Here is a 14190-nt window from a genome sequence, read left to right as displayed (position 1 = left end):
TTCTGTGTTCATGGATTGGAAGATTAAATATCATTAGGATGTCAATTCTACCCAAACTTATTTACAGATTCAACACAGTCCCAATCAAAATTCCAACAGCCTACTTTCCATAAATAGAAAAGTCACTTATCAAATATAATTGGAAGTGTATGGGCCCCAAAATAGCCAAGAACATCTTGAAAAGGAAGAAAATGAAGTTGGAGGACTTACATTTCCTGACTTTAAAACATATTACAAAGCTACAGTGGCCAAAACAGTATGGCACTGACATAAAGATAGATATATTTACCAATGGTATCAAATTGAGAGTTCATAAATAGACCCTCACATTTATGGCCAACAGATATTCATCAAGGCTGCCAAGTCCACACAACTGGAACAGAATAGTCTCTTCAACAAGTGGTGCTGGAAGAACTGGATATCCATATGCAAAAGATTAAAAAAGGACCCCTATCTCATACCTCATATCCATTAATTCAAAATGGATCAGAGAGCTAAATATAAGAACCAAGACCACAAGTCTCCTAGAAGAAAATGTAGGGAAGCATCTTCAAGAGTATATGCTAGGCAATGGTTTCTTGAACTGCTTACCCAAAGCACAAGCAATGAAAGAAGAAACAGATAAATGGGGCCTCCTCAAAATTAAAAACTTTTGTGTTTCAAAAGACATTATCAAGAAAGTGAAAAAGCAACCTACTGAACAGGAGAAAATATTTGGAAACCACATGTCTGATAATGGTTTAATATCCAGAAAAGATGAAGAAATCCTACAACTCAACAATAAAAAGACAAACAACCCAATTTAAAAATGGGCAAGAAAAGAGAGATATTGTATGCTACCACCAATGTGAACTCTGTGAAAAATGTAAAATAAGTGTTTTATATTGTAGAATGTAGGGGACCTAGTGATAGACAGCAAATAGTGAAGGGGGAACGATAATCTAATAAGAACAGACAAGTTATGGGATAAACTTAATGCTCTGGGAATGCTCAGGAATGACTATGGTTTGTAAATTTGGGGGGTATAGTAGGAACATGTTGAAAGCAATGTAGTTATTTTAGGTTATTTGTTTTTTTTATTTCTTTGTGTGTTTTTTTTTTTTTGTTTGAAATGTTTTTTATTGTTTATTTTTTAATTTTTTGATAAAGTTAAAAAATAAATGAATCTAATTATGTAGCAAATTGATAACATAATCACATAGGAAAAAAAGGAGATTTAATTAAAGTGTCTTTATACCACAGTAAAAAAAATAAATATAAATATAAAAAAATAACTTGAATAGACACTTTTCCAAAGAGGAAAAACAACTGGCTGAAAAGCACATGAAAAGGTGGTTAACATCACTAGCTAATAGGGAAAAGCAAATTAAAACCACAGTGAGATATTATTTCACTTCTACTAGAATGGCCATTATTAAAAAACAGAAAACCACAGGTTTTTGACAGGGTGTGGAGTAACAGGAACACTCATTCACTGACGGTAGAAATGTAAAACAGTGCAGCCACTGTGGAAGAGTTTGGCAGTTCCTCAGGAAGCTAAGTATAGAATTGCCAAATCATCCAGCAATCCCATTTCTAGGTATATACCCCAAAGAATTGAAAGCAGGGACACAAGCAGACATTTGCACATCGATGTTCATAGCAGCATTATTCACAATTGCCAAAAGAAGGAAGCAACCCAATTGTTCATCAATTGATGAATGCATAAACAAGCTGTGGTTTGTACACACAATAGAATACCATTCAGCTGTAAGAAGGAATGAAGTCCTGATACATGCGAGAATATGGATGAACCTTGAGACCATCATGCTGAGTGAAATAAGCCAGACACAAAAAGACAAATACTATATGATCTCACTGATATGACTAATTATAAGCAAACTCATAGAGTTCAAACATAGAATATAGGTTACTAGAGGATAGAATGGGGGTAGAAAAGGGGGAGCTGATGCTTAATTTGTGCAGAATTTCTATTTAGGATAGTCATAAATCTTTGGTAATGGATGTTGGTGATGGTAGCACATTATTGCCAGTGTAATTAACAGTGGTGAGCTATGTTGGTGAATGTGGTTGAAAGAGGAAGTTTTGGGTTGTATATGTTACTAGAAGGAAACTTAGAAGATAAAACATGGGACTGTATAGCACAGTGAACCCTGTTATGGACAATGGACTGTGGTTAATAGCACAAATATAAGAACATTATTTCCTGAATTACAACAAATGTATGACACTATTACAAGTTATTAATAATAGTATAGTATATGCGGACAAATATACCTAATGTAAGCTATGGAATACAGTTAACAGTATCATTTTAATATTCTTTCATCAGTTGTAGCAAAGGTACCACACTAATGAAAAGTGTCATGTATTTTTTACATGATTTTCTGTAAACCTAAATCCTTTCTAATGAAAAAATATTAATTTTTAAAAAACAAAACACATTATGCTAAGTGAAGGAAACCAGACACAAAGTATTACATGTGTCATAGTATTTATACTATGACATTTATATAAAATGTATAAATTATATATATTTTTATATATAAATGAATGTGTTTATATAAATGTATATAAAATGTATATATTTTATATATAAATGTATATATACATTTATATAAATGCATATAAAATGTTTATATTTTATATATATTTATGTAAATGTATGTATATATAAAATGTAAATTTATATATAAATATATATATTTGTATATATATTTTTATCAAACGTAAATATAAACACATCTATAGATACAGAATTAGATTAGTGGTTATGTAGGGCTGAGGAGAATAGAATAGAGGGATTGAAAGGTGACTACTAAAGGGTATGGGGTGTTATTATTTGGAGTAATGAAAATGTTCTAAAATTGATTGTGGTGATGAATGCACAACTCTGTCACTATACTAAAGTCCACTGGATGTGTTGTGTGTTATGTGAATGCTTCTCAATAAAACTGTTTTTAAATAAAAGTGACTGTATCCCCTCTGTTATCCTAATATCAAGAGGTAATCACTGTCAAAAGCTTAGAATCCGTCAATGCTAGATTCTATTCATAAACTCAGTCATGTAAATATGTTATTAAATATAAACATATTTACAAATTCACACAATGTTCTTAAGATAAACGGGATCATGCAATATACACTTTCTTCTACATTGTCTGATATGGTAGCTACTAATCATATATGGCTATTTATACTTAAACATGCTAAAATTAAATAAAATTAAACAATCAGTTCCTCAGTCATGCTAGCCATAATCCAACTGCTCAACAGCCAACATGACTAGTGGCTACAGAATTGAATAACTCAGATCTGTAATAACTCCAACATTGTAGAAAGTTTTGTTGGACTGCTTAACAATATATCTTGCAAAACAAAGGCAGCAAAATTTGTCAAAGTGTTGAAGCAGAGTAATGGGTACATGGGGGAGGCTATTACACTATTTCCACTAATTTTGAAGGTTTAAATAGTTCTAGAGATTGCTCTGCAAAGCTGCAACTTCTTTAATGAGGAAAAGAAAAAGAAAAAATATTCCTCTAACAAAAAGTTAAAGAAAGAACGTGACTTGGACATTTTCCCGAGTCAGTACATAGAAACCTAACTGATGATTTTTGACAGCTGCATAGTATTCCATTGAATCCATAGACTACAAGTGTGCCAGAGATAACTAACTTATGAAAGAACAGACAAAAAATCAATATCCCCATTTCCCTGGTGTGAAATTGTCACTAGACAGCATCTGTATTGCCAAGGACTTCATTTTCCAGCTCCCCTTGCATCCAGGTATGGCCATGTGACTGTGAGTGGTGGGAATGTGTCACTGCCAGGCCTAGGTTTCTATAATGCAGGTATGCCTTCTCCACTGTCTGCAGAAAACCCTGAGACAGGAGCACAGCTGAGCCCCCAAACAGAAGGAGCCTGGGTCCCTGAGTGACAACATGGACGAAACACACCCACTGGCCAGAAACTTCTGCACTGAACTCACAAATGAACAAGAATTAAACTTCTATTTATTGAACCACTTTTATGGGTTGAATTGGATCCCCAAAAATGATATATTCAAATCCTAAACCCCCATTCTGTGAATGTGACCTTATTTGGAAATAGGATCTTTGAAGATGTGATTAGTTAAAATTTATCCAACCAATCTCCTAGTGATAGATATTTAATTTCTTCCAAGTTTTTACCAGTACAGTATTAAAATGTTCACCTTGTGGTATATATATAGATATTTGTGTGCATTGAATGAGTATCTCTTTGGAATATCTTTCTGGATGAGGACTTGCTGTGTCAAAGTGTATGTGCATCTTTATAACTTTTTATTGAGTGTAATATATGTGTTCTGGTTTGAAGCTGTAATATACCCCAGAAAAGACCATGTTCTCATAATCCAATCTTGTGGGGGCAGACCTATTGTGGGTGAGACCTTTTGATTAGGTTGTTTCAATTGAGATGTGACCCACCCAATTCAAGGTGGGTCTTAATCCTTTACTGGGATCCCTTCTGAGGATAAAAAGATAGAAAAAAGTCAGAGAGCTCAAAAAGAGAAACACCCAGAGAAGCTTAGAGGAAAGCACTAGAGTTGCTGCATGAGCCACTTAAGCCAAGAGCTGAAAGCAACAAAACCCAGGAGAGATGGATCAAAGCCTTGAGGAAGAAAAAAAGATGTTTTGAAGCATTTACAGCCATTTTATTGAACATTTCAAGAGCCAGGCTTGGAGGACTGAAGCATAGAGTTTTCTTTTCCACTGTAGGGCAGAGAGGACTCAGATATGACATGGAGGAAATGTTCATCATACAGAAAGTACAATAAAGAGGGGAATGAGTTGAGGGGGACCCATCAGGATTCTCGCTGCCCTGCGATCTCACCTCAGGGCTAGGCAGTAGTGGGTCACTTCAGAAACTTCCAGAAAGGGAGGACAAGTCACCTATCCAGAGCCTAGCTGCCCCCCACCTCTTGACTCCAAGAGCCCAAAACTGTCCCTGTGCAAAACACCCAGGCACCATCTTGGGAAGAGCAAGGGAATTGTGAGAAGATTTGAAAGATGCACTCTTCATACAATATAGATTGAGTTGCCCAGAGACTGAGATACCAATGGTAATTAACAATGTGTTTCCTCCTCTACCCATCAGGGGCTTATGTGGAAGATCAGAATCCTTGTGGAAAATAAAGCCACAATTTTTCCCCATGTCTGAGTTGTAGTTTGAGTAAAATCCATCCCGTTCCTACTATGCTACAATTCATGAAGCTCCTACCATATGTTGGGTGTCTTATAAAGTTGCCTCTTTTAATTTAAGACTCACAGCATCCCCTGTAAGAAAGGAAACACTGTTGTCTGTATTTCACAGTTGAGGAAACTGAAGATCAGAGAGGTTAGGTCAGTTGTCTGAGGTCACATAGCAAGTCCAAGGTACAAGAGAAAGAGCCTGGAATGGAAACCTGGAGACCAGGATCTAAACCTTTGCTCTGCCACAATTAGCTCCCAGCAAGTATCCAACTGTGGCTCAGCCACCTGGGGGGATGATAGATGAGTTCTCCTCACCAGGAAACATTTTCCCACCTCATCAGTCATGTGAGTTCTCTTCAGCCAACTTACCTTCTGGTAACCTCAATGTGGATACTAGGAGTGTTTCCCAGACATGCACGCCACAACACCCTGTGAAGAGAAAAAAAAGATGCACCAATAAAAAGCTCTTGAGGATCAGCCTGAAAAATTACTCCTGGCCTCACCTCAGAGAAACAGATTGGATGAACTTAAATGAAAAATCCAATGGAGGGGCAAACACATTATTTCATATAATTGTCACAGTAAATATTCTTCCTTTTCTGCCCTTTGCTTTCTGTTTGTTTCATCTCCATTTTTTTCAATTATAAAAATAGTTGGTTTTCAAAAACTATATGTTAAAGCATGCATTTTCAACAAGGGCAGTATCTCCCCCCAGAGAAACAAAATTTTGTTCTTGGGGAAAGATGGAAAAAACCTTACTCTTTTGTGTATAAAGCAGAGATGAACATAGATTTAATATATAAACAGATATCCAATATATTTCTAGTGTTAAGATTTCTTGAGAGGTAGGATGATTACTAAAATATGTCTAAAAAGTAGTGCACTCACCCTCTGCCTCTCTTAGCTGCTAATAAGATGGCAGACAACCGCCCAAGTTGGTGCTGTTTATCTGTTTGGGTAACATTTGTCAATCACCCATTGCAGAGGTAGTTTTCAGAAAACTTGTAACAGATCAAAATATTTCACATAACTGGAAGATAGACAATGCTACAACATCCACTTATGAGATGGGAAACCCTCCTGCTTATCAAGGGCAAAACTGCAAGAAGAAGCATGATATTCCTGTGAATCATGTTTCCCAGAAAGTTCCCAAAGAATACTTTGCCACATTTTATTATATTCTATGTATGGATGAAAGCAATCTGAGAGATTTGAATAGAAAAGGTCATGAAGTTAAAAACTACACAGCAAAAATTGAACTACTTGGGAGGTAGGAGCCACAAAAACAACTTATTATTGAAGATCTCTATTAAGGGAATGACTCTGACTTTGAGACTGTGTACTAGCATTGTGTTAGGTGCTGCAAGGCATTTTTGGAGAAATCACAGTAAAGTTGCATCCATTCATTCCCAAAGGCCAACAACGATTAACAACTTTACAGTGATGTTCTCGGTTTTTCAGTCTATCAGTTTGGTAAAAGTGTAATGCTTCATTGCTCAAGCCACAACTTTTTTTCAATTGGCTTATTGTTGTTTATTTTAAAAAAACATTGTAGATGGAAATCGATTTGTGTTTGGCAGAAGAATTGATTAAAATCTTTGATTCTGACAGTTTATGGGGTACATTAAATGCACTTCAACATATTGGACCACTTTTCCTGCCCCAATTACAAAAATAGTGGAACAAACAAAATAGAACCACAAAATATAATGTTTTGTGTGTGTTTTGTAACAATTATTTCTTTCCAATGTTTAACCATAAGGTACTAATCCAGTGATGGCTAGCATTCTAATATGCTTAATTATGATCTTAATAAGTAATTAAAGCATTGCTTTCAGGCCCAAGTCAATATCTGAGCCCACTGAGACTTAAATAATCTATCTCTTTATTAAGTCTATATATTTTAACTTGATGGACAAATGTCCTCTATTCACCTATACTACCTCTCTTTTTACACCAGGGCCTTTTATTGAATTAAATATCACTAGACATAGGAGTTCACAATCTTGATTCAAAGTATTTTGATTCACATATACCTAGAGTGCACAGTTATATGTTAGAAGAATGGGAAAGAGAATGACTTATGGAATAAATCTTCAGCATTATTTTTAATTTTTGTTTATCTAGTTTATTTCATGAGGAAGTCAATTTTTCCTCCCATTTGGACCACCTTGCCTCTGAAAATTTATATCCAGAAAGGACACTGTATGCTATTTCATCTCATGCTCACCTTGATAAATGTGTTTATATGTACATATAAGCCAAATGTCAAATATTACATATTGACTTAGATGGGGAAAAAATAGTTGAAAAAGCTGGAAAAAGAGAATTCTGTTATGTCAAAGTCCTTAAATAATATGTGAAGAGTTCTTTTATCACTGTTTCATTTATAGGGGAATATGAGTAATTTCTGTGTACTCTGAGATAATTGTAATTTCAAATTCATTTGGATATGTATCAGAAACATTGTTTTCAAAATAAACTGGGGAGTACAGAAATACAATTGAGATATAAAAAAAAGTAGTGCAGACCCTCAGCATTTAGTTCCCCTCCATCATCATTGTATCATCATCATCACCACCATCATATCATAATTATCACCACCATGAACATCACTGTCATCATCAGCACCTCACCCAGTATCACCATCATTATCACTACTCTTTGCTGATTAACTTCAAGGGCAGAATAAAGATTGATAATGTCTAATATCAGTGCTGACATCCCAAAGTAACAACTTTGTGTTCCTGCATTTTGAATCCACAAGCCTGAAAACCATCTCCCCATGTGCTCCTTGTAATGAAGCCTGATAGTCAACAAGTTCCACACACCCAGACTCCTAGCAATCCCATTCATTGTCACTAATTGAAATTCTCTTGCACGTTATTTTAGATGCAACAGAGCTGTAAAAATAAGTAAAACAAAGTAGAGTTACTACGGCTAAGAGATTTTAAATGGAGTTGGGAGGTCATTCTGGGGGTGACCCTTTGCAACTCTCAACCAGATGATGCAAACTGCCAAAGTATGCAAAACCTCAATCAACAATGTTCCTCAAAACCCTAAGGGCATCTGGACACCATAAACAAACCACGAGATAAAGAACTCAGTAAACTATCTAACCTGAAAGACAATTGGAGTACCCCCAATATCCACAATCACTAATAATTATCTAATCTTTTTCTTTATGAACTCTTGCCTGAAAGTGTCAAGACAGGACACTGGGCTGCTACCTGAATCTGTACTCTCTGAATTGGGATTCTAGACTCCAAATAAACACCTTTGTTGCCTGGCAGCTTAGTGTGTTATATCTCAGTCAACACTACATTACATGTAAACTTACAGATTCTGGAGTCAAAATGCCTTGGTTTAAAATCTGGCTTCATCAATTTCTGAATCTGTGGCCTTGGGTAAGTTATTGAATCCTTTTGTGACTCAATTTCCTTCTCTTTAAAATAGGGGAAACATACCCACTGTATAGCAGCATTGTACAATGGAAAATGCCCCCCATTCTTAAATTCTTAAATTTAAGATTTGAGATTCTTAAATTTGAGCAGACAACCAAAATGTACAGGATATATAAAGAAAACCAGCAACTTAAAAGAGAACACGGCCAAGACAGAAAGAGAAATAAGAGAACAGGTTGCTCGGGTCTCCTCAGAAAAGAATTCCCTGATACCCCCTTCAACACAGCCTCCAGTCACTCTATGATAACTTCTTTCACAACACTATCCCTTCTTGAATTTTGTCTGTTTATTTATTATTTCAGAGAGAATAGTCATAAAGTATACACCCTTGGGAGCCAGATAGCCTGGCTCTACCCCTTACCGGCTAAATGGTCTTAGTCAAGTTATTTAATCTGTGCCTCAGTTTTCTCCTCTGTAAAATGGGAGTAATAATGACCCAATATCATAGAAACTTTGTGAAGGTTGAATACATTTGTGGATTTAAAGAATGCAAAACAGTGCTAGGTGAATGGTTGCAATTACTGATAGCAGCTTCTTTTCTGTCTGCCTTCCCCCTCTTCTAGAATGTTGGCCCTGTAGAAATGAGAATGTTGTAGTGCCAGGGTCTGGTGCAGTTTCTGAGACACTGTAGGTGCACCCAAAATGCGTGTCAAATGAATGGCTATGAAGAAAATCTGCCCTGACAGATGAAATTCCCCTTGTTGAATGATTTTTATCAAAGGTCCCCAGTGAAGGTATTTTCATTGTCCAGCCTAGAATTATGAGCCCTTGGCTGGGCAGCCCATAGCCATCACTTCTCCCTGTAGTCTATTTCCAGCCTAGGCCACCTCCAGCCCTCTATTCAGCCTCATACTCACCCCAGAAGAGGATCAGGCAGAAGTCCCGCATTGTGCTGTGGATCTGTGTTCCAAAGGCAAGAACTTTTCTTCTTCCCCTGGGTTCCCAATAACAGAGTTTGTGGAACAGGGAGGGTGGAGCGAGCCAGAGTTGCCCAATGCTGTCAGAACGTCACAGCCTTTTTTGCTGAGTTGCTGCCACTAAATGATAAGGCAGTGTGGCAAGCCCCTTACTTTCACCTTTCTCAAAAATGAGGAGAAATTGCTCTAATTGCTTGTCATTGAGTAGGGTATGTGTGAGGCCATCCCTCTTCTTTCTTTCCCCACTATCTGTCTCTCATATCTCATTGCCTTCTTTCATTGCACACAATAAATGAGATTCCATCACATCCCTTTCTCTTCTCTTCTTCCTCTCTCCTCCCCTCCCCCTACAATGACAAAATAATTCCCAAACTCAAGTGCTCTTTCCCAGGCTTCCCCATAAAAATGGCTGGCTCACACCAGACACTGTGCTCAGCACATTGTCAACAAGTTTTAGTTGAATTTTTGCATCAACCCCATGAGGTAGGGATTTTCCCCCAAACATTTTACAAAAAAAAGAAAAGAGAAGTTTGGAGAGGAGATGTGGTTGTCCAAGATCACTCAACTTAAGAGTACTGAGATTTGAACCCAGGATTTCCTGACTCCAGTATCTGGAGCTTTAACCATTTCAACTTCCCTCAACTTTCTGCTGTATCTAACCACTACTTACAGCCCCTTCCCAAGCATTCCCATGCTCCCCAAAACCAAACACAAATACACACATGCAATCACATAAATATGGGAGCCAAGTAATGTCTTAGTTAGTGTCACACAGATGCAGCCCCTTAGACAAAGATTCAAGAGCAAGTAGTTTATCAGGGAGGTGACCCCAGGAAACACCAGCTGCAAAAGGGGGAATTGAATTGACACAGAGGAGGAAGTTGCCTACAATGGTTGTGTTATCAAGCAAGTTACTGGAGCTTATTCTCACAGGGAGCTTCGGGGGGACACCAGAGAGCATGTGCCTCAGAGTCTCCCTGAGAGGTGAAGGAGCTGGGGTATTGATTCATCAATAAATCTTCAGTCATTGGTTGGTGGATGCTTCCAAAAGGCATCAACTCCATGATATTTTATGCCTGGCCTCCTAGAAGACAGAGCAGAACCCAGGGAGAAAAACAGTTGATAACAAAATGCAAGCGCTGGCAGATGGGAGACAGGCTAATGTGCATCATGGTGTTGAGGGTTGATGGTTGTGGGCAGGCACTAGCAACATCTACTACAAGTTATAAATGAAATATATGCCCAAGTTCTTGGGAAGAAAAGCCCCATTTGTTTTGCATTTCCCATTTTGCTCTTTGCAAGGTGGAATACTCATCACTGTCTCCCTGTTGGTGCACTGAAGGACTCCCTGTTGGTGCACTGAAGAACACTGCCTGGTGAGGCTGCAATAAAAAGCCAGCACAAAAATGCAGCATATTTCACCAGAAAGGAAGCTCAACAGAGCTGCCTTATGCACTAGGGCGCAAACACAGACCAGAACCAAATTGCCGGAGGGTTCAAATCCCATCTCCACCCCTTGCTAGCTCTATATGATACTGAGTGTGGGAGATTGAATCATATCCCCCACAGGGACTTTACCCATGTCCCTATGGGTATAAACTCATTTGTAAATAGATGCAAGAATGAGTTAAGGTGTGGGCTCATTTGTGAATAGGATCTTCAAAGATCCTGTTAGATAAGCCCAGACTGAATCAGTGGGCATCTTAATCCATGTGACTGGAGTCCTTTTTAAAGACAAAGTCAGGTGGAGAAAGCCACAGGAACAGACCAAGGTGTCAGATCACCATCCATGATGGAGAGAGATGGAAGCCAAGGGACCCCAAGGATTGCAGCAAGCCAGCATCAGAATGCTACAAGCTCAAGAAGTCATAGTCTCCCAAGACGTTGATTTTGGACTTCTGACCTCCCAAACCATGAGACAATAAATTCCTTTGCCAGCCAGGGTGTGATGTTCATGACAGCAGCTCTGACAAACTAAGATAGGGCTCTTCTCCCATATTTAGTACCCAAGGATCAGAAGAATGTCCTAAGGAGACATAGATTTCACTTCTCAACTAGGGGAAACAGGAGGGTAAAATAAACCAAGTCAGGGCTGGTCTTTCAGTTTAGCAGAAACAATACAATGTTACAATGTATCCTAGAGCTGTGGAAGTGCAGCCTCCAGAATGGGTCCCCAGTTTGGATTGCAGAGCCCTCATACTTAGAGAGCCTCTGTACATGCTTTCCTTCTCCCCAACTCACTTTTTCTGCTAAGCTTGGCTGACTCCTGCTCATTCTTCAGTTCTCAGCTTGGTCATCAGCTCCTCTGGGAGGACATTCCCTCAATCCTCAGACTAGTCAGCCTTCCTCTGACCAGCTAATGAATTCCAGCCTCAGGATTCTGTATCTTTTTAAAATTAATTTTATTTACACACACTCCATATGTGCCAAACATATACTTTCTCTTTCCCACGCCTCTTCCTCCTGGTAACCTGTAATCTACTTTCTGTCTCTATGGATTTGCTATTTCTAAACATTTCTTACAAAATGACATCATACAGTATTCTGTGTGAGACCAAAGGAAGAGGGGTTTTATTTTTTTCAAGATTTAAATTTTCAGTGGCACACTATCTGATTTAACTTGTCTGGTCAGTTTGTTTGGACAACCTAAATCATCTTTATTTGACATGGAACCCAGAATAGGGGATGAGTTGATATAATGCCCTGATGCATTTCAGAGTGTTCTGGGCATAAAATGGAAAAAGTATTTGCAAAGTCCCTTGAGGAACTGGGGAAGGAAACTGTCCACACTGGACCCTAAACCAGATGGGGAAGTGGTTTCTTCAAGGTTCACAAGTTGTCCAGCTATAAGTTCTTTTGGATAACAGACTGTCACAAGTATTTGAGGTCAAAACCCTTACCTATTAAAACAAACAAACAAAAACTTATCATGTTAATAAAAGTATCCACTTATCTGAAAAGGAAAAAAACAAACTTTCATTCATATTGCAACATGTCTTAGAACTTCACTCTTTCTTATGGCTAAATAATATTCTGTCATGTGTATGTACCACACTTTGTTTACCCATTCATTTGTTGATGGACACAACATTTGGGTTGTTACTACCTTTTGGCCATAGTGAATAACATTGTTATAAACACTGGTATACAAGTATCTGTTTGAAACCCAGTTTTCAGTTTCCTTGGAAATATACCTGAAAGTGGAATTATCATGTCATATGGTAATTCAATATTTAACTTTTTGAGGACCTGCCGTATTGCTTTGCACAGTAGTTGCACCATTTTACATTCCCACCAACAATGCACTAGAGTTCCAATTTCTCTGCATCCTCTCCAATGTGTGTTATTTTCCATTTTTAAGTAATAGCCATTCAACAGGGGGCACGACTCCCAGGAATGTGCCTGGTCCTGGCAGCAAGGGATTAAAAATGCCTTCTTGAACAAGAGAAAGGTAACAAAATAAGGAATAAGGTTTCAGTGGCTAAGAGATTTCAAACAGAGTCAAGAAGCTATCCTGGAGGTTACTATTATGCAGGTACCAGCTATATATCCCAAATAACCACAGTATGCTAAGCCCTAACCAACAGTAATCCCTAAATACCTGGGTCCCTATGTGAGATTCTATAAAAGTTTCACTTACTAAGTTTATCTCTCAGAAACTTTAATTCACCACAGTGGTCCTATGCCAGACAAGTCCCAAAACCCAGAGGCAACAGCCTCTTTAAGAACAACAATCAGATGCAGCCCCTTCCCTATAAGGTTGCCACCACTTTTCAATTTGAACAAGTTAGGGTGGTCACTGCCTAGACACCCCTGAAGATCAAGAAAGTGATTAAACGAGAGAAAGTGGTGGCAGCAGACAAGATAGGATTTAACAAAAAAATATGAATACTGAATCTTTATATAAATTATTTTTAGATGCTAGGGTATTAGAATAGCTAGGAGGAAATAACTGAAATTGTGGAACTGTAACCCATAACATTCTTTGAAATTTACTCTATAGCAAGCTACCTGTTAAATTGTACTTTGAAAGTTTTCACCTTTCTGCATATATCTTATATTTCACAACAAGGAAATAACTGAAACTGTGGAAATGTAACTCATAACATTCTTTGAGTTGCCTATGTAACTACTTATTAAATTGTACTTTAAAAGTTATAACCTTTCTGTATATATGTCATATTTCACAATAAGAAAATAACTGAAATTGTGGAACTGTAACCAATAACATTCTTTGAAGTTTGTTTTCTACTTGCTAAATCATACTATGAAAGCTGTCTCTGTTAGGTACACGCTAAATTTCACAACAAAATGTATAAAAATAATAATAATAGCCATCCTTGTGGGTGTGATGTGGTATCTCATTGGGGTTTTGATTAGTGCATCCCTAATGGCTGATGATGTTGAGCATCTTTTCATGTGCTTATTGACCATTGTATTTCCTCTTTGAAAAATATCTATTCAAGTCCTTTGTTAATTGGGCTGTTTTTCTTTTGTTGCTGCATTATAAAAGTTATTTATATGTTCTGGATACTAAGCCCTTATCAGGTATATGGTTTACAACTGTTTTTTCCCATT

General features: G+C 37.5%; 1 protein-coding gene across 3 annotated transcripts in view; it reads right to left on the bottom strand.

The window, feature by feature from the left end:
- ADGRE1 (adhesion G protein-coupled receptor E1) overlaps positions 1-9626 on the bottom strand; it is a 117911-nt gene extending 108285 nt beyond the window's left edge. For all 3 annotated transcript variants that reach the window (XR_005214933.1, XM_037823820.1, XM_037823822.1), the window contains exons 1-2: positions 9553-9626; positions 5601-5660 (exon numbers count right to left, since the gene is read on the bottom strand). Coding sequence is in view for 2 of the 3 variants with exons in the window: in XM_037823820.1 (XP_037679748.1) it covers positions 5601-5660; positions 9553-9583 (91 nt within the window). In the remaining variant the exon portion in view is untranslated. The remainder of the gene's footprint in view (positions 1-5600; positions 5661-9552) is intronic.
- Positions 9627-14190: the final 4564 nt, after the last annotated feature.

Source organism: Choloepus didactylus, assembly GCF_015220235.1.
Source record: "Choloepus didactylus isolate mChoDid1 chromosome 25 unlocalized genomic scaffold, mChoDid1.pri SUPER_25_unloc1, whole genome shotgun sequence".
Classification (NCBI taxonomy): domain Eukaryota; kingdom Metazoa; phylum Chordata; class Mammalia; order Pilosa; family Megalonychidae; genus Choloepus; species Choloepus didactylus.
This window is presented reverse-complemented; position numbering and strand designations above follow the sequence as displayed.